The sequence below is a fragment of the Tenrec ecaudatus genome, chromosome 17, assembly GCF_050624435.1.
Source record: "Tenrec ecaudatus isolate mTenEca1 chromosome 17, mTenEca1.hap1, whole genome shotgun sequence".
Taxonomy (NCBI): domain Eukaryota; kingdom Metazoa; phylum Chordata; class Mammalia; order Afrosoricida; family Tenrecidae; genus Tenrec; species Tenrec ecaudatus.
The window spans coordinates 39,515,499-39,539,063 of record NC_134546.1 but is presented as its reverse complement, the minus strand read 5'-3'; the positions used below and the strand labels follow the sequence as shown (position 1 = coordinate 39,539,063).

Below are 23,565 nucleotides of genomic sequence, written 5' to 3'. Positions count from 1 at the left end.
CTCTCAGAGTGGCTGGTTTCAAACCACAGACCTTGCAATCCCAGCCAACGTTGTAACCATGACACCACCAGGGCTCCTCCAGCTCAGATACCGGGTTCTAAGAACTCAGAGACAATGCCAAAGGCAGCTCTGAGGTCCCTGTCCTGCGCCCTTCCCCCTGAGGGGATGCCTCCCCACCCCCAGCACAGAACCAGTGGGCTGCAAGGGACCCTCCTCTTCTGACTCGGCCCCCATCGCTCTCTCTCTGGCTCCTCCGTCTTCCCTGGAGCCCCAAAGGCATCACAGGCCACCTCTCTGGGAAGGGCTACAGTGGGGTGGTGGCTGGCAGTGACAGGTGCAGAGGGGGCACAGGCTGGCTGGGGTCCCTTCCCTGAGAGTTCCTGGGGTCCTCTGCCTTTGGGGGCTTGGGAAAGGGCTCTCTTTCCCTTCTCACGCTGCTGCTCTGGGGCAGGGAGGGGAGGCGGTAGCCTTTTCCTTCTGAATGATTATTTCTGCCAGTCAATGCCTATCTGAATGCCTGGCTGAGTGGGGCTTCCAGTTACCTGGAGGGAGGCCGAGATGGCGCCTGCAGGGCCTGGCAGACCCGCTCCTGCCACTTGAGTTGGAATTTCTAGCTGCAGGAAGCATGTCTTCTTCCTTCACACTTGGGAGTCTCCTTCAGCTCCAAACCGGGGCCCTCCAGGAGCCAGGCAGGGCCGCGGCCTGTGAGACCCTGGGGTCCGTGTTGTGGAGGGCGAGGCGCGCCCCTGGGACAGTACTCTCAGGGTGATTCCTTCCGGCAGATCTGTGACCCCAGAGTGGGAGCCAGAGCCCCGGGGCCACCAGGCCACCCTAGAAGGCGGCAGGAAACCTGGTCCTGAGCCAGACTCCCTATTCGCAGAAATGTCTCAACCCTGGGCCTCTTCAAAGTCTTCCAGGCCCTGGGAGCTTTCTCTAGCTTGTCTCTAGCCTGCTTTCTCATGCACACAGCCCAGGGAGGCTGAGCCTCCACACAGGACATTGAGAACATCCTCATCCTCCTCTTTCCGGACCCTGGGGTGGGGATTCCCCATACCTCAGGGGGCTCCCTGACCCAGACCTGGGGGTGGTTACACTCTCCGGGGAGCTGAGAGATGGCTCTTCATCTTCAGACCCCTCAGAGCAGGGTCCTCATAAAACCATGGTGGTATCCCTGTCTGGAACCAATTTGCTTCAGTGTGGGCAATTCTCCAAGCCTCACCAAGCCCCAGACTTCACACACGCTGCCCCAATCCAAGTGCCTCTTGTTCTCTCTAGACTATTCTCACGGTGCGCACCTTACCTAGACACCAAGACAATGCTGTACACGGGTAGTGTGTCACATGCAGGATTCTGTGCATGAAGGACCCCGAGTGCTGCAGTCGATTAGCAATGTCTGTCACAGTAAGGGGCTGGAGCACGGGGGTGTGTATGCTATGCTATGCTATGCCTTCGCTGGCACTGCAGGGCAGAGGGTTGGAAGCACGTCCACCTGCAGCCCCTCATGATTAGAATGGCACTATGGCCTAGGCATGAAGATGACTGCTCTTTTTACGGAGGGAGGAGCCTGTGCCAGGGGCACGCGTGTAGACAGGCCAGAGTAGGGATTGGAGACCACCTGTCCCGAGCTGAGGCTGGTTTGGGGAAGCCTCCTAGCTCAGGGCACACTTGCCCCAGCCCCGGAGAGTCAGGGAGAAGAGAGTTTTGAGCTCTTCCCAGAGCTGAGATCTGCCTGTCGCTATGCGCCTGTGTGGGTTGCTTGTCAGAATAGAGCACGTGGAGACGGGACGTGGAACCAATGGCCCCTCTGCTGGCGTTCAAAGCAGGCAGGTCTGGCTGACGGGCTCTAGTGTCATCAAATGAGCAAGCCCCACCACCACCCAGAAGAGAAAAGAGACCATTTCAGAATTTATCTGCAGGGAGCCACTCTGGACAGCTCTGCAGTTACCATGGAAACCCACTCTTGGAGCCTGCTTCCATTTCAGGGAAATCGCTACCGACGATAATAAACATCAACGGGAATAGGGTGCACTGTTGGTTACTTCAGCATTGCACTTGCTATCGGGCTGCGCAGGGTCTCGGGGGACCGAGAGGGCAGGCACGCAGCCGTGCCAGCCTCAGACAGACATGTTGCATGCTCAGTGTTAGGGCGTGACCTCTGGCAGGGCGGCAGGCCTCCAGGAGGCTGTCTGTATGGCGGGACTAGGCACGCTGTGCTGGGCAAGGGGTGGGCGGGGGTCCACTCACATCCTGGTGCCAGGGGTCTCTGCTCTGCCTTTTCCAGCCCTCTGGGGTTGGAGAGGAGCCTCATTTCTAGCAAGTCCTGGCTGTGTCCTCCCAGGACGAGGTGGCCTGGGTGCTGTGCTGAGGCTGTTTCTGACACTGAGCCTGCTGTGCTCCCTGTGCTGCCAGAGGCCTGCAGCCTGCAGGAGTCATGGCCCTGACCCTCCATGGTCTGCAGGGGGTGATGCAGCGGCACCCCGATGCCGCCTCTTGCACAGATGGCTCTGGAGGGGACACCTGAGGCAGAAGCTGGGCTCTGACCTGGAGGCCCAGGTCACCAGCTCTGGGCTTTGAACTTGTACAGCAGAGCTCACCGTGTGAGGCCAAGCCTCAGGCTTTTCACAGCAACCGGTCCCTCCCAAGACTCCACCCATCTCTCAAGTCCGGCATTGCCTGCCCGAGCAGGTTCCAGGACCACAGGGTCCCTGCCGCACAGGTAAGCAAGGCCAAGTGAGGTGCAGCAGTACCTACCAGAGAGAGAGGGAGCCAGGACGAGAGTGGACACAAGCCCCCTGCAGCCTCGCCCAGGGAGGGCCTGCCCTGGTAACCCACCCTCAAGCAGAGCCCGGAGCCCGGGATATCCACGGTCTTCTACCAGGAGACATGTGGCCCCAGCCTGAGGGGCCCCCCAGACCCTTGAGAAGAATGCTTTAGTATCTGCCTGGACCACAGCTCTGCCTTAGTACAGGGACCTAAGGAGCAAACAAGAAATCCCCCTGGGGCCACGTTACCACACAGAATCCTACAGCCAGAGGAGGGCCTGGAGCAGCCTGTCAACTCCACCAGCCAGTCCCTGGCCAGAGGGGAGCCACCTGCCCTTACAGCAAGCAACAGCAGGGAGACGCGGAGCTCAGGGTGTCACTCACCAGGCTGTGCATGATGCGGACACCGTCCGGGTTCACCGTGAGGGCCTCCTGGTACAGCTGCTTGGCATCTTCCAAGCTGCCCTTCACCTCGGCCAGCCGGCCCCGCATGTACAGCACCGAGTGCGAGGTGGGGAAGAGGCCCGCCGCCTCCTGGATGCAGAAGCCGGCTTCCTTCAGGTGCTGCTGCTCCAGGAACAGTTCGGCTATGGAGCCAGAGGGGTGGAGGGGGTGTGAGCGAAGCAGCCCCCCCAAGTCCGGGCTTGGGGATAAAAACTACCCCGCTAACACAACCCAAAGTAACCAACCCCAACCCACTGCTGTTGGGTCGATCCCGACCCATAGCAACCCTGAGCGGGGGTGGAGGTTGTAAATCGTCACAGGGGCAGACACTCATCTCTGTCCCGCGGAGTGGCTGCTGGATTCCGATGCTGACCTCGCAGTGAGCAGCCTGTTGTGTAACCCAGGCACTAGGCAAGTGTTTAGAGCGCTGTAAGTCAGAGGAGCCCTGGGCAGGCGGGCTGGGAGACGCCATGTAGGACGTGATGAGTTGGAATTGACTTGATGGCAGTGAGTGCTTGGTGGGGGCTGCAGGGCAGACGCACGCCGAGCAGCCTGCAGAGGGCCTCGGGGGCAGGCACTGACCATGCTCCTCAGACTCAGACACCTGGGCTCATTCAGCTGGGTGGAATGGGAGACTGCCGGCCAGGCCTCTCAGGGTGATGCCCCATATCTGCCCAGTGTGACCAGGAAAGTTGGGGTAAACCTCAGGTAGAACGATGGGATCCTGCCATGGGATGGGGGGCAGAGAGTCTGAAGGTGATGGTGGTTTGCTGAGGGCAAGGCTGGGGCTCAGCCAGGTGGTGCTGAGGCAGTCACACCCCAGCAGCCTCATGGAGGTGCCTGTGGGACAAGCCCCGAGTCTTTTGGGCATTTGGCTGGCAGTGAAAAGTGGGTAATTGGAGCCCACCAGCCAGTCTGGGCAGCCTGCATCTACATGGGAGACAGCCTCGGGGATCTTGAGGGGCGACTTGACCCCGTCCCACAGGACAGATGCAGGTTAGAATGGGCTTGGTTTGGTTGGATCCTCACCAGGGTGTCTGGAGGGAGGCAGGTGCGCTGCTGATTCCACTGTAACAAACCTCCCCCTAAGCCCTTCCCAGAGAGAGCCCCACCAAGGCGGGACCCCACTGCTCCTCAGCCTCCGGCGACAGCCCAGGCTCCATAAAAGGGTGGTGGGCCTGTCCTGACAGTCCCGGGAGACACTCATTTCCTGCCCTGCAGCAGAGGTGCTGTTATAGACTTGCACTACCAACTAGCTCTGGGTGTGGGGTGAAGAGAGAACTTCAAAGCAGGCTTCCAGAAAGCTGGACGAACCAGGCCCAAGCAACACGTGCACCTTGGTGTCCTGGCCCAAGGCCACGGCTGCAGAGTACACTAAGGGACGTTGGCATGAATGCTGCAGCCTAAAAGCACTTGCAACGGAAGCAGCCTGCGACACCCCTGAACATCACAGGGGGCCTGTGGAGGGCACGCTTGCTCTCCCACAGGGAGAAGCACGTGGAGGCATCTGAGAACTGGCTGGAAAACAGACGGGACTTCCAAGATATGGAAAAGAGAAATCCAGGCTCTGGTCCCCAGGGATTGCTCAGGCTGCAGATCCCAAGGCAGAAGCCACTGGGAGACGAGCCCAGCAGACGGGAGCTTTAGAGGCTGGGCCTCTCAGTCTCCTCCCTGATATGGGTCCTGTCCCTGCTCAGATGCGGCCGGGACTCCCAGCTGGCTGCCTCCCTAACTGATCAGCAGGCAGGACATACCTACTGACCACCGTGTGCCTCGGAGAAGAGGGGAAAGCAAAGGGGTCGCTGAGTCATGAAATTAACTGCTACCTGGAAGGTCACTGGTTGAAACCCCTCCAGGTGCTGCTCGGGAAAGACGAGGCCGTCTGCTCCCACAGAGAAGGGTTTAGTCTCGGACACCCTAGGGCAGCAGTTCTCAACCTGGGGGTCGTCCGATTCATAACAGTTGCTTAAATTACACTTATGAAGTAGCAACAAAAACAACTTTAGGAGTGGGGGGAGGTGGAGACCACATGAGGAACTATGTGAAAGGGTCGCGGCATGAGGACGGTTCAGAACCAGTGACTGAGGAGAGCTGCTAAGCGTCAAATTGACTAGGTGGCACTGGGTCTGAGAGGTGCGAGACGGTGGAATGACGAGCCAGTTCGGAGTGCTGGGCTCAGACGGGTCTGCTTGGGCAGGAGGGGTTGGAAAAGTCTTTTTAGGAGAGGCAGCAAGGGCGCTGGGGCTGCAGGGGTGGGTGGTGGGACTTCAGACAGGGGAGGGAGGTCAGGCTTGAGGGGGGGCAGCAGACGGGAGTAGTGGGCATGACTTGGTGCCTCCTGCACCTATCCCTGTGGCTGCTTTCTCCAGCCACTGCCCTGGACCTTGCCCAGAGGCTTGTCCCAGGCCAGGCCCACCTCGCTCCTGCAAGGCTCATTAAGCTGTTTACAACTTGCCACCTGGCCTCCTGAAGGGGCACCTGGTCCCTCCCTGGAGAGCCCTCCAAGGCGCCTTCATCAACAGATTTCAATTACAGGGACCACGAGCTCCCTCTTGCCCAAAGCCCAGGAGCTTTTTGAGGCCCCAGGCTCGTGGGGTTGGCCGGCCACCAGAGAGCGAGCCCCGAAAAACAGGCACTGGATGGACGAGGCTCGGCTGCTGGGCCTCCCTGTAGGCAGGAAACCAACGAGAGACCAGAGCAAGAGAGAAGGCCCCCGAGGGGTGTGCCTGACCGGACTCTGCCCTGCGCACAGACACACGGGGCTCCTGGCCTGTGTCCTGGCAGTGGCTTGGGTGTCCTGCCGGCCATTTGACCAAACATGGTGCTCCCTAGACAGCGGCAGGCAGCAGAGGCAGTGGCACCCTGCCCACCAGCCTGGACACGTTCCCTCCGGGCCCACTGCAGGGCCCAGCGGTCACACTGGCATGCCTTGCTCAACACTCCTGGGGGACTGGGCTTTCTTCCTATTACCACTGCATCTCACCACCACCCCCCCCTTCGCCCCACCATAAAGAAGTCAATGCCAAGCCCGCTCTTCCCCCTGTCCAGCTCTGAGTCGCTCCCCGCCCCTCCATTTCCTTCCTCTTTCCTCCAGCCCCCAGGCTGCCACAAATGGGAAACATCTGTCCCCTGGAACGTGGTTGCTTTGAGGGTGTGGGGACTCAGAGAGTGATAGGAGTTTCCCTACCAGTGAGGCCCCCACCCCAGACTTGACTGAGGTGGGCTCGCTCACCCCTTCTTGGGCTGATCTTCAGGAACAGAGTGAACGAAGGAGAGCCTGGGCTGCCCCTGAAGCCTGGCTCCCCAAGAGACCCTCATCGGAGCCTTCATAAAGGTGAGAGGGCCCGCCCCCGGGGCTGGAGGGAAAGATCAGGTCCTAAGAAGAGCTTGGCCGTGGCCAGCCCTGACCACCAGTGGAGTCAGCCCGAGAGCCTGCCCTGCGGGCAGCAGAGTTGGGCAGGAGGAACCCTGGGGGTGAACTGCAAAGCTGATGAATTCCCAAGGTCTGGTGTCACCGCCCCCGCCACCACAGGGCAGATGGCAGGGGCCCAGAGGAGGCTCCTTTGCCTCAGGCCCCAAGGGAGGGGCACAGGCCTGGGCCTGGGATCCCAACTTCCTGTCCAGATGGCACTCTCAGCAAGGATTCAAGAAGTTAGGAGCAGGAGATGGTGAGCAGGGGGAGGTCGAGGGAAGGCATGAGGGGGCTAGGAAAAGCAGGGCGAGAGGACAGCTGCTCCCTGGACGACACTGCTACAATGACTACAATGACTACAATGACGGGCCCCACAGAATTAGATGGGAGCCCCGCCTCTGTTCCTGCGCTGCCCAGACTGCCTGCACCCAGCCAGGGTGGGGGCGTGGCAGCTCCATGGTAGCCCAGCCAGGTGCATTTGGGAGCAGAGACTCAGTCCAGCCTTGACCACCCAGCGGCAGCCCACTAGCCAGAAGGGTACCCCCTCCTCCCCAGGCCTGCAGCGCTGGCCTGGCACAGCCTCTGGGGCAGAGAGCCCGTGGGTGGATGGGAGGAAGAGGGTTGGGAGAAAAAGGCTGTAACAAGTCCCAACCAGCGGGGAGGCAGGAAGGAAGGACCTGAACTCCCAAACTGATGGTTAACTTATCCCAGACCACTCAGGGGGGAGCTTCCTCCTCCTCCTGCAGATCCGCTGAGCTGTGGTTAGGTGAGGAGTGCCCGCAGCACGGCAGTTATGAGGTCAGCAGTTTGAAACCACCACTGGGAGGACCAGGAGGCTTTCTACTCCCGGAAAGGGTCTCAGGCCCACGGGGCAGTTCTACCCTGTCCTGCAAGGCCATGGGTCGGCACCGACCCCCGGGGAATGGGTAAACGTAAAAGCATGTCTGAGGACGAGCAGGCTGGAGACAAACACCTCACCGGCTGATGGTAGTAGACAGGCAGGCTCTATGTGCTCAGCCCTTCCCATGGGTCACCCACGGTGCTCATGCCACCAGCTGCAGAGGGCCATCGATGGGGACAGGCCAGCAGGTGCGCAGGCATGCAAATCCAGGTCCGAGAGGCTGGAGCTAGGGGTCTACAGAGAGGGTCACCCCCACCTTCACCCTCACTGGACTAATCAGTTCCCTGGAGGGGCTGTTCCCAATCCAGCACCCACGGGAATAGCATGCCCGGCTGCGCCTAATGAACTCTACCACCAGTCCCCACCTCCTTTGGGGCCCCATGCCCCACTTCTTCTCTAGCTGCCCTGCGAACTCTCTGGGGTTGCAGTTCTAGCTGGAGATGGTGGACGAGGAGGAGGGGTGGGTCCTGTTTTTGAGACCACCTACAAGGACCATGGATCTGAGTGGCCTTCCACAACCTCAAGTCCTCTGCCATGTGGATTTGCTACCCTAGAACCTGCCGGGGTGGGTAGGCAGGAATGCCCCCATCCAGTGGGCATGGAAACCGGCAGCCAGATAGACTCCGTGACCTCTGAGGACAGCAAAAGAGAGACAACTGGAGCCCAGCCCTTCCCAGAAGCCTGTTGCCCAGGTGACCCATAGGACAAGACAGGGTGCTGAGAAGTTGGATGGCCTGCAGGTGGGACCAGGTCCGCCTGCCGGGGTGAGGCACTCACCGGCCTGCAGCCAGATCTGCTCCAGCGTGGTCCACAGCTGCATGGGCCCCTGCTTCAGGACTGAGCTGGGCATGGTCAGCTCCGACATGGCCTCCTCTAGCCGGGAGGCTGCGATGGATGATGCCCGCTGAGAGCCTGCAGAACAGGGAGGTGGGTGGCTGTTGAGCAGTAGAAGCGGGGGCCACAGCCTGGCAGACCCCAGGGGTGTGGCTGCACAGCCCCATGGGAGAGGCAGGGTGAGGAGTCCGATGGCTGAGAAACTGGCACCAGACCCACTCAGCAGACTCCCACCCCATCCATTTGTTCCCAGTGATGAGGGGAGCTTCCTGGGGTCTCCCTGGAAGGAAAACAACGATCAATGTTGCAAAGGTGGGCGTTCTACCACTGCCGGCATCACAGAGAGGAGAAAAGGTACTTTGATAGAACAGGAACGGACTGGAAACAAACGAAGGCTTCATTGTGCAGGACGACGCAGCCTTACGTCCTCAGACATGTGGCCGGGCAGTGGACAGAAGGATGGCCCTTGAAGAGATGGACGCACACGGGCACAGCGGGCTCCCGCAGGAGCACACGTGAGGACGACGCCAGAGCGGGCCGTGCTTTGTTCTGTTGTGCACGGGCTGCTGGGACTCAGGCTGACTCGATGGCACGGCGCCGCGGTGGCCTGGAGAACACAGGCGCTGTGTGTGCAGCTGGGTCTCGGCTGCTTTCTCACGCTGCTCTTCAAATTCTGCCTTCCTCTCCGTCCGAGTCTTGGGCTCCAGGTAGTCAGGAGCGGCAGACTTGGGAACACAATTCAGAGCCACGCCGCAGGAAGTGTGGAAGCCTTGCCCTCCATTCCGAACCAGTGCCTGCACCCGAGGGAGCCGCAGACCGAGCAGGCTGGTTGGAGTGAGGACCGGGCGAGTTTCCAGTTGTTCCCGCCTTGCTACGTCTAGCTGAAGGGGGGGGGGGGGCTTGCTTCCTGCTTTCCCTGCGACACTGCAAAGCCGTGCCTTCACGTGGGACGGGGTGGAGGAGACACTGCCGGGAAGGAAAGAAGAGCGGCGGAGAGCAGCCCGGGTCTCGTTTTTGTGAAGAAAACACGAGCACAGAGCCATCTACAGGACCGCTCCTCCGCACTAACGGGGTGGCGAGCTGGTGGCTGACTGTTCCTCTCTGCCTTTTGCTAGTCTTACTTTTTGCTCAGACGCCACGTGGACGAGGGCCGGTCCGCTGGGAGGGTTCTCCGGCACCAGGTGGGTCAGTCTGTGGGCTCTGGCATCCTCTCCTGCAGCGGCTCTGCGTGGCACTGCCCCTGCTCAGGGTGGGCAAACTGCTAGCTTTTCTAATTCCCAATTACGGCTCTGGCGAAGAACTTAAGACAGTACCCTGGAGTGCTAAGAAGGACAAACGGATCTGTCTTGAACGAAGTATGGCCAGAGTGCTCCTTCCAGGCCAGGCTGCTGGACTTCGTCTCGCCTGCTTCGGACATGCTGTCGGGAGAGACCGGGCCCAGGAGAGGACAGGGGCTTGTTCAACCGCAGGGGCAACGAGAGAGGAAGGCCCTCAGAAGACGGATGGACACCGCCGTGGCCACAGTGGACTCAGGCTCAGGAGCCATCGTGAGGGTGGAGCAGCACCGGCAGCGCTTCCTTCTGTTGTGCTCACGGTCGATATGGGTCGGAACCGGCTCCACGGCACACAGCAACAAAGCCGGTGAAATGGGAACATGTTCTGTGCTCTTGACAGTAGTCACGGCTCCGGTGGAATCAGGAGACCCTGGGCAGGTCTCGGTTTTTCACGGGCCGCACCTCCGCTCACAGCTCCTCCTGTCTAAGTGCGAGGCGGCTGCGATGGTTGCTGTTACCTGCTGCCCAGTTGGCCGCCAGATCCAGGGGTCCCCGTGTGCAAAGGAGCAGGCCTGCCCCGCGGGGATTTCTTGGCTGTCATCTTCATGGAAGAGGATTGCCAGGACTTTCTTCTGCAGAGCGGAGGGTGTGTTCACACCATACCCTTGGTGGGAGCAGCTGCTAACCCGAGGCTGTGTGCCCTGCAGCCCGCAGCCCTCCTGAAACGAGCCCGTGAAGCCATTGCTGAGAAAGTGGCAGCTGGGCTCGTGTCCGCCAGGGGAAACAACGCCCAGGTCCTCTGAGTCCAATGCCACTGACTCTCACTGAAAAGGACTAGTCTTCCGCTCTCTTAAAAAGATGTGCTTGCCCTTTAAAATCCATTTAAATGAAAAAAAAATTCCTTTAAGTCGCTCTTGGGCTCATTTACATCTTCTTGGCCTTGCAAGGGTTTCAGGATGTGTGTTTTAAAAAGATATTTGAATCTAAGCTTTATTCATGCAGAACCATGTTACTGGGAGCCAATCGAGACCCCATCAATCCACAGGCCCAGCACACCCAGCAGGGCTGTGCAATTGCTCCACAGTCAGTTTCAAAACATTCTCTTCCTGCCAGCAACCAGCTTTGCGCTGAAGAGCTATCTAAGGAAGCACAATCCGCCCCTCTCTGCTCGACTCAATTCACTGAGAAAAGAACTCAACGGACTGCCGTGGACTCACAGGGACCTTTCAAGACAGGGTACAACTGCCCCGGGGTTTCCAGGATGGTGACTGTTTATAGGAGGAGAAAGCCTGTCTTTCGTAGGAGGTCGGGGGGGGGGGGGGGCTTGATCAAGGGCAATGTAACCGAGAGGAATTACTGAAACCTGAGGGCTGAACATGATAGTGGGACAAGAGGAAGTAAAAGAAAATAGAGGAAATAACTAGGAGGCAAAGGGCATTTATAGAGTTCTAAATACAGGCATGTACATGTCAACGTTTATACCTAATGATAGGGAAATAGATCTATGTGCATATATGTACAGGTTTAATATTAAGGTGGCAGATGGACATTGGGCCTCTACTCAAATCCTCCCTCAATGCAAGAACACTGTGATGGTCCCTGGCTCTCAAAAAATACAGTGTCTGGGGTCTTAAAAAGGCTTGAAGATAAACAAATGGCCATCTAGCTGAGAAGCAACAAAGTCCACATGGAAGAAGCACACTAGCCTATGTGATCATGAGGTGTCGATGGGATGAGGTATCCGGCATCAAAGACCCAGAACAAAAAATCAATATCAATGTGAATGAGGGAGCGTGCCGAGTGGAGACCCAAAGCCCATCTGCAGACAGTTGGGCATCCCCTCACAGAAGGGTCACCAGGAAGAGACGAGCCAGTCAGGGTGCAGTATAGCACCGAGGAAATAGACAACTTCACTCTAGTTCTTAATGCTCCCCTCATATCATGATCCCAATTCTACCTTACAAATCCAGCCAGACCAGAGGATGTACACGGGTATAAATAAGGGAATCCAGGACAGATAAATCCTTCAGGACCAATAATGACAGTAGAGATATCAGGAGGGTAAGGCGAAGGTGGGGTAGAAAGGGGGAACTGATCACACTGATCGACATATAAGCCCCTCCCTGGGGGACGGACAACAGAAAAGTGGGTGAAGGGAGACATTGGTCAGTGTAAGACAAGGGTTCATGAGGGAGGGAGAGTGTGGGAGAGAGGGGAAAAACGAGGGGCTGATATCAGAGGCTGAAGTAGAAAATGTTTTGAGAATGACGATGGCAACACATGTACAAATGTGCTTGACACAATGGATGTAAGTGTGGATTGTGGTAAGAGCTCCCAATAAAATGATTTAAGAACAGAAGAAAAGTCCTGTCTTTCTCCTGTGGATTGGCTGGTGGATTTGAGCTGCGGTGCTGTGGTAGCCACCCACCTTGTAACCCACCAGCCACGGGGTTCTTCACGTTACTGAGGAGCTTCGGTCAGTCAGCTCTGGCTTTAGCCAGGCAGACCGGATTCTATGTTCCACCGCCCTGGTGGCATAGTGGCTACATACACGATGGCCTTTCTAATGAAAAGATCAGCAGTTTGAAGCTACCAACTGCTCTGTGGGAAAGACGGGGCTTTCTACTCCCGTAGAGAATTGGAAACTCACAGGGACAGTGTCCCCACCTTGTAGGAGGAGCTAGACATCAGCATCGACCCCATGGTGGCTAGAGAGATGCTCCATAGCCCCCCTCCACCCTAGTCTCCCTCCCCCCAACCCCCAGGAGGCTCACTCCAGCCCCCAGCCCAGACCAGCATCCTTCCCTTCGCAAAGTCAGGGCCAGCCCTGAAAGACGCCCGGAGGAGGCTCCCTAGCACCAGAGCCCTGGGCAGTGGGATCTGGCCAGCTGGGCAGGGCCCTCCCAGGTGCCACACTCCTTGTTGCTGCCGTGGGGCCAGGAGGGCGGGCTGTGGGCAGTTCCTTACCGGAGTCGGCCTCATGGGCGTCAGGAAGAATCAGGTGCATGCCGCTCTGCTTCTTCAGGGGGAAGCCCTCCCCGCCCAGGCTGCCGTCCTTTTCCAGGCCACTGCAGGGAGGGAGGGCGGGAAGGCGGGGCTGTGAGGGAGGGCAGATGCCTCCCAGGCTGGCCAGCCAGGCAATGAAGGAGCCTCACTCAGCCAAGTCCTGGCCACAGTGCAGGGGTCCCAGCTACTCGGGTAGCACAGTCAGCTAGGTGGCAGGCCTGCAGTCGGCTCCCCCCTTCCCCCCCCCCCAGCTCTGCTGCTCCCACCACACCAGGGGCCGCTCCCTATGTAGAGGAGTGGCCAGCGCTAACAGCCTCCAGGCAGGGGAGCCCCTCGAGCATGTGTGTCTCCTGCATGGAAGGCCATGTCCCACATCCAAGGCACAGGCCTGGAGCTGCCTGACACTCTCCCAGGGCATGGCTGGGGGGTTCACCTTGAGAAACCCTGAGGTTTTCTGTAGATTCCGCAAGGGTGGGAGTCCCCTGCTCCAGCCCCGAACTACAGTAGGTCATAGATAGGAAGGAGACAGGGGTAGGCTGGTGCTCCAGGGTCCCCATCGCATCTTCCAAATGGAGCCAGGACAGAAGTGACCGACCCAAGCCTGGGACTCAGAGCGGGCTTCCAGGCCAGCACCGCCGCTTACCAGGGTGTAACTCTCGTAAGGTCTCCGAGCCTGTGCCCTCACAGTGAGTACATCAGCTAGGACTTAGGATACACGCAGCTACTGGGCAAGAGGAAGCAGCAAGCCCAGCCCTGGCCCAGTCATGATGATCTAGGCCAGTGGTTCTCAACCTGTGGGTCGTGATCCCTTTGGGGGTTGAATGACCCTTTCACAGGGGTCGCCTGATTCATAACAGTAGCAAATTGACAGTGATGAAGTAGCAACAAAAGTAGTTTTATGGCTGGGGGTCACCACATCATGAGGAACTGTCTGAAAGGGTCACGGCATGAGGAAGGTTGAGAACTGCTGATCTAGGCCTTCCTGGCTCCCGTTTCCTACAGTCTTCAGGTGTCTCAAAGAGCACCCTGCGGAGGTTAAAACCAGACCTTCCAGGAGCCCCCCCTCCAACCCCCCCATCCCTGTGGACACCACAGCCCAGCAGCTGTGGGCTGCTGCTTGTTCACTGCCACCCATCAGCCCTGCCCTCCACCCTGCGTCCAGGCCCAGGGCGCTGCGGCCACTCACCCGAGCTGGGAGCAATTGAAGAGCGTCTGCCACAGCCGCAGCATTTGTCTGCAGGTCACCAGGGCCTCTTCTGGGCCTTTCAGCACCTGCTCCAGCTTCACCTTGGTGAACATCAGGCTGCGCCAGGTGAGAGGCAGAGTCAGTGAGCACCCCTCTTGGCTGGTGCTCCTCCTGGGATGAGACCCGGGGTCTGCCCACCCGCTCGCAGTGGCCCGGCAGGAAGGCCGTGGTGGCATTCCAGGAGTCCTGGCTTTCTCCGGGCCTCCGTTTCCCGTCACCACCACTGCCAGAGCACAAAGCCATCCTCTGCATTGGTCGGCGGCGACCCTGATCAGTCCGTGAGTCCCCTTACCACGTGCTGGCCTGCCCCGTCTTCTGAAGACCTGCCCGTGTGGCCACGAGCCTGGTCTCTACCCACAGCCTCAGCTGATCAGTGTCTCCCGCACGCTACCGTGTGAGCTACGCCCTCCCCTCAGAGTAGGTTTGCCATGAATCCTCAACCCCTGTAACTGTGGACACAGCCCATCTGGGAAGAGGTCGCAGGCACATCGGTATATGGGAGGTTTCAAGGCAACTACTTCTGAGATCTGAAAGAGCAGATGCCCAGAGAATTCGAAGTGAAGAGGGAGGGATACATGCATTCCACAAAGATGGCCGACATCGAGGAAAGGAGGCAGAAAACAGGTGAGGGCCAGGCTTCCAGCCTCTAAGCTGCACCATGCACTGCAGCGGGTCTGACAGCGGCACTAGGTAAGGAGGATACTGCTTTACGCTCACGTGCCACAGGGTCCACGGCAGGGCCTGGGTGAGTGACAGCCCCACAAAGCAATCCATCGGAGGCTCAGCAACAACTGGTACCCAGGCTGCCTAGAGGGCTGCGCCTGTAATCGATGCTCACTGAGATCTCCTGAGTCAGAGCGCAAAGGAACTTCACTTTCTGATGCTAGAGGGTGGTCGTTGCTTTCTTTAGCAAAAAGTCCCCTCAAGGAAGCCCCTAAAATAGCCAGGTCCCCTCGCACAAGCAATAGGATGAACATGATATGGGACCTTAACCAATTGGTGTTTAAGAGCATGGTGTCTGTGCAGAAGGGGAGAACAATTGTAGTATTACTTTCAACTTGGAAATGCGCAGTCTTGGTGGCGCTGTGGGATCGGCGCTCCGTTGCTCACTGGGGAGGTCGGCAGCTCAAAACCACCAGCCGCTCGGTGGGAGGAAGATGAGACTGTCGGCTCTGGGGCAGATTTACTGTTTTAGCAGCCGGAGAGATGTGGATGGAGGTGTGGCTGTTCTCAAGGTGGGAAGAGAAGGAAGGGGCTGGGTCCCACCAGGAGCCAGGTCCTCAGCATGGGCACCAGGCACTGAACAGGTGAATCAGAACAAAGGCTTGGTGAGAAAGGTGGCCTGGCGGCCCTCCAGTGCTAGGTAGGTGCCTGAGGCCTTCCTTCAAGGAAGGGTGGGGCTCTTGAAGCCTAGTCAAGGCTGTGGGGACTTCTTTCTCCTTCCTCCCTCCCCACTTATACTCCTAATCCGACTCAGACCCTACAGGACAGAACTGCCCCTCTGGTTTCTGAGACTGTAGTTGCTTACAGGAGTAGAAAGTCTCTTCTTTCTCCCTTGGGCAGCTGCTGACCTTGTGGTTAGAAGCCCAGCTCAGGGCTCCTAGCAGCGGGGCCTTGTTGGTGAGGGGCTGCTGTCGGGGCTCTTAGAGACCTTGTGCACAGCAGTGCGAAACATTGCCTCGCCCCGGAGCATCCATCCAGGTGGCTGCCGTGCCACTTCTTGTCTAGGGCCTTCCCCCTTTTTACTGCCCCTCTGCGTCACCAGCATGACGTCCCTCTCCAGGGACTGCTCTCTCCTGACAACATGTCCAGACTGTGTGGGACAGTCTCGCCGTCCTGGCCTCTAAGGAGCGTTCTGGCTGTATTTCTTCCAAGAAAGCGGGATGTGTGCTTTTAGCAGCCCACGGTACTTTTGATGTTCCTCACCAGCCCCGTGCTTCAAACGCATCAATTCTTTGGGCTTCCTTATTCCAGGCCCCACTTGGACGTGCGTAGCAGGCGAATGAATGGCTTGGGCCAAGTGCATCTGAGTCCTCAGAGCACCGTCCTTGCGCTTTGACACTTTAAAGGAGGCCTCGCCCAGCAGTGGGGACTTAGGAGGTTCCAGTCAGTGGCTTTTTACCAACCTAGGTAGTCCCTGACTTAAGGACGATTTATGATCTTCACTTACTACTGGCTGGTTTTCCGTTCTGGCTTACCTAACTGGAGAAGCAGGAAATATTACTATTACAGCTGTCGGTTCATATTTAATGTGGCCCCCCCCCAGCAGATAAAGATCTGCCTTAAAGAAAGGTATTGGACTTACATCAGAAGCAACTTCAAGCAAGCTTCCTGAAGGGAATGCCGTTGTAAGTTGGCATTCTGACCACTGGCCCTGCTAGCGGTGCGGGCACACACCTGGGCAGCCTGTGGAGAGTGGCCGAGGAGTTGAGGTCCAGCCAAGGCTGCAACTCGCAGTGGTCACTGGAGAGGTCCTTGTGGTAGTTACACAATTTCACGTCAACTTGATAAAAGGAAGGGGTGGGGTCTAGCCTGTCAATCAGGACACAGCCTCATCATATCCTCCTTGTGGGCGTGGCCTTCTCATGAGGATTCTGGGAACTCTTTCTTGATTCTGCCATCAGAAAGGGGTGTGTGTGTGTGTGTGTGTGTGTCTGTGTCTCTCTCTCTTTCTCTCTGCTTCACCTTCCTGTTGTCAAGTCACATAGTCACACTGATGGCAGCCAGAGCCCTGGAGATACTTCCACTGCCATGGGATCCACAGACTTCCACCCACTGGCCTATGATCTTCCTGCATTCGGCATCATCGCCTGTGCTGTGTGAGTCTGAAGAGGACTTCACGGGCTAATATCGGACTTATGGGCTAATATTGAATATATGGGCCGAGCTGGGATGTCTTAGTGATGCATAATGAGTTCTTGATATAAAGTTCTCTCATATGCAGATATGAAAGTCCCTGGATTTGTTTCTAGGGTCACTCCAGTCTATTAAGTCTTTTCCTCAAGGGTACTGTGGCTGGACAGATGGACTGCTGCTGAGGACAGCACCCCACTCCCCACACCCAGGGCTGGGGTGCACCCAGGCTGCTTGGGCCTCCACCAGGGAGTTTCCTCTCCCCAGAGAGAGGCACCCTCTGACCATGTCCTCAAAAAATGCAGCCGACATTTCTCCAACTGGACTCTCCCCACCCACCCCACCCCTAAGCAGCCTTCCCAGACTCGGCACACCCTGTGAGCTCCAACAGCCTGCCTGGAAGGACCCTGCATGGGGGCTGTATAGCCTGGCCAGGGGTCAACCTCTCAGGAGAGCACGTCCCACCATCCTCCTCTCGTGTCCTCAGAGCCCGAGTGCCCAGCACCCCGAAAACATGAAGAGCCTTTGCTTTCTGGTATCTGAAGAAGACACAACGTCTGCCTTTGCCTGGATAATGAGAACGCTATCAAAGACAAATTGCCCAGAAAACCAAGTGCCTGTGTAGCTCAGACCCAGGGTGAGGAGAACGGAGAGAGGGTCTTGCTGCGGCTGGTTTTGGTGCCAAGAGGAGGGTGAAATGTGTGTGAGGACAGAGGAGATGCTGGGGGGCTGTGGAGCAGGGGTCTAGTCTGCAGAAGCAGGAGGGCATTGGGTGAGGTGGGAAACCCTCCCCAGGCAACATACAGGCTCCAACCCAACCTCGAGTCGCCCACCACCCCAACAGTTAGAATAGCTGCGTCTCCCAGGTGGCTCAGGGACATGGAGCTGGCTGAGTCCCTGGGCAGCCCAGACAGACGGACAGCATTCTCCCTGCGGCTGACCCTCCCCACTCCTGCTCCGTGTCCCCCAGCTCCCATGGCAGGCTGGCCACACCATGTGCTTGGCGTGGAAACGGGCTAGAGCTGAGCTGGTCTTGCGAGAGGTGACATCCACCGACGACACAGATGGGTGTGGCCCTGCTGCTGCGGCTGACATTCCGTGAGCATGACTGACCCGGAGGGAAGTGTCTCAGCCCAACCACATCCTTTCTGGGCTGGGGCACGCCACCCCTCCCCCATCATCTCCTTTCCTCTCCTCCATCAGCTCCTGAGAGTTTCCCACCCTTACAGGTCAGCCCTGCTCCCAGGGACCTTCCCCCACAAAGAGGAAGCATGGCTCCCACTGTGCATGACCCTCAAGTCTCAGCCCCTCCCCACGGTGCCATCAAGTGAGTTTTACCCCCCCCCCAACTGTGAGACAGTGGGGCACCAGAAGCGTTGGCTTCTAGATGCCCCTCCCGCCCACCACCTCGCTTAAGCATTTTCTGTGTTGAATGTGTCCACAGTATTGTGTGAAGCAAGGGGCCCATGACTGGAGGACCCATCATTTTACTCCAGCACACTGCCTTCTGTCCAAACCAAAGACGCGACTCGTGCCAGTGACCCACCTGTGGGACAGCGCAAAACTGCCCCTGTGGGTTTGAGGCGGGAAATCTTTTCGGGAGTAGAAAGCCTCTTCTTTCTCCCTAGGAGTGGCTAGTAGCTTCAAACTGCTGACCTTGCAGTTAGCAGCCCAGCATGCGACCCACTACACCATCAGTGCCCACCAAGGGCACGCTCCTCAGCCCCAGCCAGACCCTGACTCAGCCCAAAAGTGATCAACAGTGCAGTCACGGCTCCTCGTGCCAGGAGCTCTCACCACCGGGCCTCAGGCATGTCCACATGATCCCTGGAGCACACCGGTCAGTGGCAGGACCTGCCCACCCGTGTCACCCGAATGGGTGGGCACAGACAGGCCCGAGGACCTGGGAAGCGTGGCAGCTGTCTGTCTGCATCTGGGGCTGGGCCAGTCCTTCTCTCAATGGGGTCTCCACTGCTAACAGGCAGGTGTTACCACAGGCCACCTGTCTTTGCTGCTCTCTTAGCATCCTCAGGAGACACCCAGGGTGGCCCAGGGTGGCCCCTGCCTCCTCTTGCCCTGCACCCTAGGGGCAGGCCCAAACCGCCAATTCTCTGTCACAACAGTTAAGACCGGGAGCTGCTGCCACCTGATGGAAACAGACTCTCTCTTTCCACTTCTCCCAGGAGGGCAAAGCAGGAACGGCTTGGGAAGAATTCTTTGTGAGACGGGGGTGTGTGTGTGTGGGGGGGGGGTGTACTTTTGGGATGACGCAAGGGCTACGCACGCACAGTGCTGAAGTCAGGGTCATCTCACCCACCCCTCCTGCAGCCACCCACAGTCCTGTGCCCATTCCCCGGCTGCTCACCCTGCAGCTCAGCAGGCTCACCGTTTGCTCCTCATTCCTAGACAATCACTCAGCATCCGCAGAAGCCCCTGTACTCAGTCAACGCCATGCCATCCAGGGTGCACACTCTTGCCAAGCCCCTCTGACCCCAGTCGAGCAGATGGCCATCAGTGCCCAACGGGGTGTGGTGACACATGTCCAGGCCCTGCAGCCCACTGGTAAGTTTCTCAACCTTTCTGAACTCTACTTAGCCCTTGTTGGATGAAGCGAGACAAAGCCGGTACGGCCAATGCCAGGGACACGGGACCCCTCAAGAAGGGGAGCTACCAGCACCCACGTTTGCTTCTCGAATGAGGTAGGAGCAAACATTCTTCTCTTTGTACCCGAGACTCTGCTGAATCGCAGGAGGCAGCGGCAGAGGCACCAGGGGGCAAGCGGACACTGCTCCCAGACCCCAGGACGACAAGTCAGAGAAGTCTCGGTTAGTGTATACGGTGCTCGGACCCCCCAGCTCATTCCCCCAGCCCTGGGCAGGCAGCTCTCCTACCGCTAGCTCCTGGCTCAGTGGGGGAAGGGGCGGTGCAGGTGTGGTGAATGCACTAAAGGGGAGTATTATCTCCTTAAAGGACAGTAATTAGTAATTCCTGCTGATGGCTGTGCCATGCTGGTTTAATGAAGAGTTCTATTTTTGTAGAAAACACATAATTGAGTGAAAAAGCGGGCTATTCTCTGGATTAGGCACCATACCTCTGGTAAGTCTAAGTCCTTGGCCAGGTGCCCGGAGCCTGCCCAGAGCACCCATCACAGGGAGGTGGTGTGGGGGGGGAGGGGCTCATGTTCAGATGCACCAAGGTGGACTCCTTTGGGTGGGAAAAGCGGAACCCAGGTCAGACCCCAGCATGCCACCCTCCTGCCTGGTGGCCGAGGGCAATAGCTTTTGCACTGCAGAGCCTCCGGGTCCACACCTGTCGGGGGACTGCTGGTCCAAGTGGTAGACCCCCAACTCACCGCAGGACCCTGTTTCCACAACGGGCAGCCATCGGTTTGGACCTAAGTCAAGTGTCTGGCTTTGCTGCAGGGTCTCCCTGCCATTGCCTTTCATGATCAGTCTCTTTGATCTTGGGTGGTCTTTGGGGGTCATCGTGAGACTGAGCACATCAGAGAGTGAGCAGGGAGCACGGGTGAGTGAGGACAAGCCCCACCACAAACAAACAAACAAACCGACGGCTCATGCAGCCTGTTGGAAGGCCCACACAGCGCTTCTGAAGTTGTGGACTACTTGTACTCCCATAGCCTGGGGCTTGTAGTAGGGCCGAGCCACACGCTCAAGGTCTGCGGGAGTCGGGGTGGGCTGCCCTTCGTGGGGGTGCACTCCAGCTATCTGTCAATGATCACTATCAGGATGGGAGTCTGGTCTCTGGCCGGTGCTCACCGGCTTAACCAATGAGGTGGGGGTCTTGAATCAGCCTGGGGGCCCCTTAGAAGAGAGGCTAGAGGTGGACATGCGAGCAGCAGCTCCTGGCGGCCTGAGGAAGCGCAGTTCTCTAGCCCAGAAAGGGCACTGTGGGTAAAATTCAGCTCAGCAGCAACTGGCTGGTGGTTGGTTGGCTCTTGACTGCTTGTCCACGCCTCACTCTGGGCAGCTGTGTCCCTGTGCAAAGTGGGGACACGTGCCGTGCCCGGCCCCCCTTCCCTCCGGGGTGGTCAAGGTATCAGAGGAGCACCTGGTAATGGGGTGCTGTACTGTTATTGAAGCTCTTGGGGTGCAGCGTTGCTCAGCTAATCAGCAGGCCCTGTGCTGGACTCAGTAGCTATTTGGCCTTAAGGTAACCTCTAATTTCCTCATTAACTTCCTCACTTCTAAAATAGAACCACTGCAAAGACCAAGAAAAATAAACCAATCAAACCAAGAACAGAAAACACAAAACAAACCCACCACAGTGAGAACACATGGAAAACCGCCGGTGCCAGAATTCACTCCTTACTTCCACACCAAGCTCCCCAAAGCCCCCACAAACTACCTGTCTAGGGGTCGACTAGCTAGGCCGTGTGGTGCCCCGCCGGGGGCTTGAGGGCTGACACCAGGCGCAGCCCCGCTCCAGAGATTCGGCCAGACTCACAGTGAGGATCCAGCAGCACGTCAGAAGCAACGAGGAAACAGAAAACACAAGAACAGAACCAGGGAAGCGCAGAAGCATCTAGAACAGGGTGGCGTCTTGAGCAGTGGCTCAGCAGAGGGCTGGACAAGGTCCAAGGCATAGAGGTGGGGCAGAGGGGCAGCATGCCCCTCACCTCATCCAGGCCACCACCGCCAGGCTCTCCTGGCCTCGAAAGGACCCAGCAACGCAGGACCCTCCCGCTCCCAAGTCCATGCCTCTGGGGAGGAGTCACCTGGGGCAATTCGATGAGTGAAGCTGTTCTTGAGCGTGTGGTTTTTAAGGAACTCTGGGTTACAAGTTGGGCTGCCAACTGCAAGGTCGGTAGTTCGAAAACACCAGCTACTTCTTGAGGAAAAGATAAGGTTTTCTCTTCTTGTAGAGCAGTGGTTCTCAACCTTCCTAATGCCGTGACCCTTTCATTCAGTTCCTCATGTGGTGGTGACCCCCCAATATAAAAATATTTTCAGAGTGGAGGGTGAGTGGGTTGGAAAGGGGGAACTGATTACAAGGATCCACATGTGACCTCTTCTCTGGGAGAGGGACGGCAGAGAAGGGGGGGGAAGGGAGACTCCGGATAGGGCAAGATATGACAAAATAGCAATGTATAAATTACCAAGGGCACATGAGGGAGGGGGGAGGGGGGAGGGGAAAAAAAAGAGGACCTGATGCAAAGGGCCTAAGTGGAGAGCAAATGCTTTGAGAATGATTGGGGCAGGGAATATGCAGATGTGCTTTATACAACTCATGTATTTATATGTATGGATTGTGATAAGAGTTGTATGAGCCCCTAATAAAATGTAAAAAAAGAAAAGAGGAGAAAAAAAAAAAGAAAATGATTAGGGCAAAGAATGTACAGATGTACTTTATACAATTGATGTATGTATATGTATGGATTGTGATAAGAGTTGTATGAGCCCCTAATAAAATGTAAAAAAAGAAAAGAGGAGAAAAAAAAAAAGAAAATGATTAGGGCAAAGAATGTACAGATGTACTTTATACAATTGATGTATGTATATGTATGGATTGTGGTAAGAGTTGTATGAGCCCCTAATAAAATGTAAAAAAAGAAAAGAGGAGAAAAAAAAAAAGAAAATGATTAGGGCAAAGAATGTACAGATGTACTTTATATAATTGATGTATGTATATGTATGGATTATGATAAGAGTTGTATGAGCCCCTAATAAAATGTTTAAAAAATATTTTCATTGCTACTTCGTAACTGTAATCTTGCTACTGTTAATGAATCGACATGTAAATATCTGAAATGCAGGGTGTATTTTCATTTTTACAAATTGAACACAATTAAAGCATAGTGATTAATCACAAAAATATGTAATTATATATTGTGATATATTGTGACATTTATTTCTAATTACAAATAAATGAAATTTTGTCTTGAAGCATGGTATAGCATGGGTAACAGTCTTCATGCTGGGTACTTGTAGGTGGGCATATCTGCATGTGGGTGGACCATATGTTTTCCCATGGTCCCCTGTGAAAGTATCATTTAACCCCAAAGGGGTCACGACCCACAGGTTGAGAACCGCTGCTGTAGAGTTCCCACTCACTGCCACTGAGTCGATGCCAGCTCCTAGTAGGGAACTGTTAGTGCAAGGGAGAACTGCCCTTGTGAGTGCCCCAGATCGTCACTGTTAACGAGAGGAAAGCCCGCCTTTCTCCTGAACGGTCAGTGGATTTGAACTACCAACCTCTCGGGTCACAGCCCAGCACGTAACCACTACCAGGGCTCCTATAAAGTCTGAGAGACCCACAAGGGCCTCATAGGGTTGGAATGGACTTGATGGCAGTGAGTTTGGGGTTGGTTAATCCCCTGGAGAGGCCACAGTCTGTCCCAGCTCCACTACCTTCTGCCAGACTAGCCCCCACCAGGGGGTGGGTGGTAGGTCAACCTTAATCGCAGTCCTTAACCCTAAAAACCAACTTCTTCCCTTGGGTCTGGATTACACCAGCCCATGTCGCTTAATCTCATCCTTTAAAGATGGTTTCATTCTGCTTGCTGCCTGTTGCTGAGCACACACACAGCAGAACATGCCCCGTTGGGCAGTTCCCACAGGTGCCATCCGGTGACATGGTGGATTGAGGACCTCCTTCCAGCTGTGTGACATCTGCATCTCCTCGGTCTTTACACTCCTGAGCCTCTCCTGAGGCGTTTGTTGTCACGTGGTCTGACTTGGAAACAGCAGTGGCTTGTGGGCTTGTGCTTCCCGAAATCGCTCCTCCACCCCGCCTGGTGAGCAAGCCAAGCTGACCTGGGGCCCCTGTGCCCAGACACGCCCAGTGGCTGCTGGCAATGTGCTCCTGTTTTGGCT

At 56.9% G+C, this 23,565-nt stretch overlaps 1 protein-coding gene across 2 annotated transcripts in view; it reads right to left on the bottom strand.

Moving 5' to 3' along the window:
* The window catches only part of TTC7A (tetratricopeptide repeat domain 7A), a 116,676-nt gene that overhangs the window by 6,244 nt on the left and 86,867 nt on the right, over positions 1-23,565 (bottom strand). For both annotated transcript variants that reach the window (XM_075535763.1, XM_075535762.1), the window contains exons 16-19: positions 13,820-13,936; positions 12,595-12,695; positions 8,297-8,431; positions 3,147-3,349 (exon numbers count right to left, since the gene is read on the bottom strand). In XM_075535763.1, the coding sequence (XP_075391878.1) occupies positions 3,147-3,349; positions 8,297-8,431; positions 12,595-12,695; positions 13,820-13,936 (556 nt within the window). The remainder of the gene's footprint in view (positions 1-3,146; positions 3,350-8,296; positions 8,432-12,594; positions 12,696-13,819; positions 13,937-23,565) is intronic.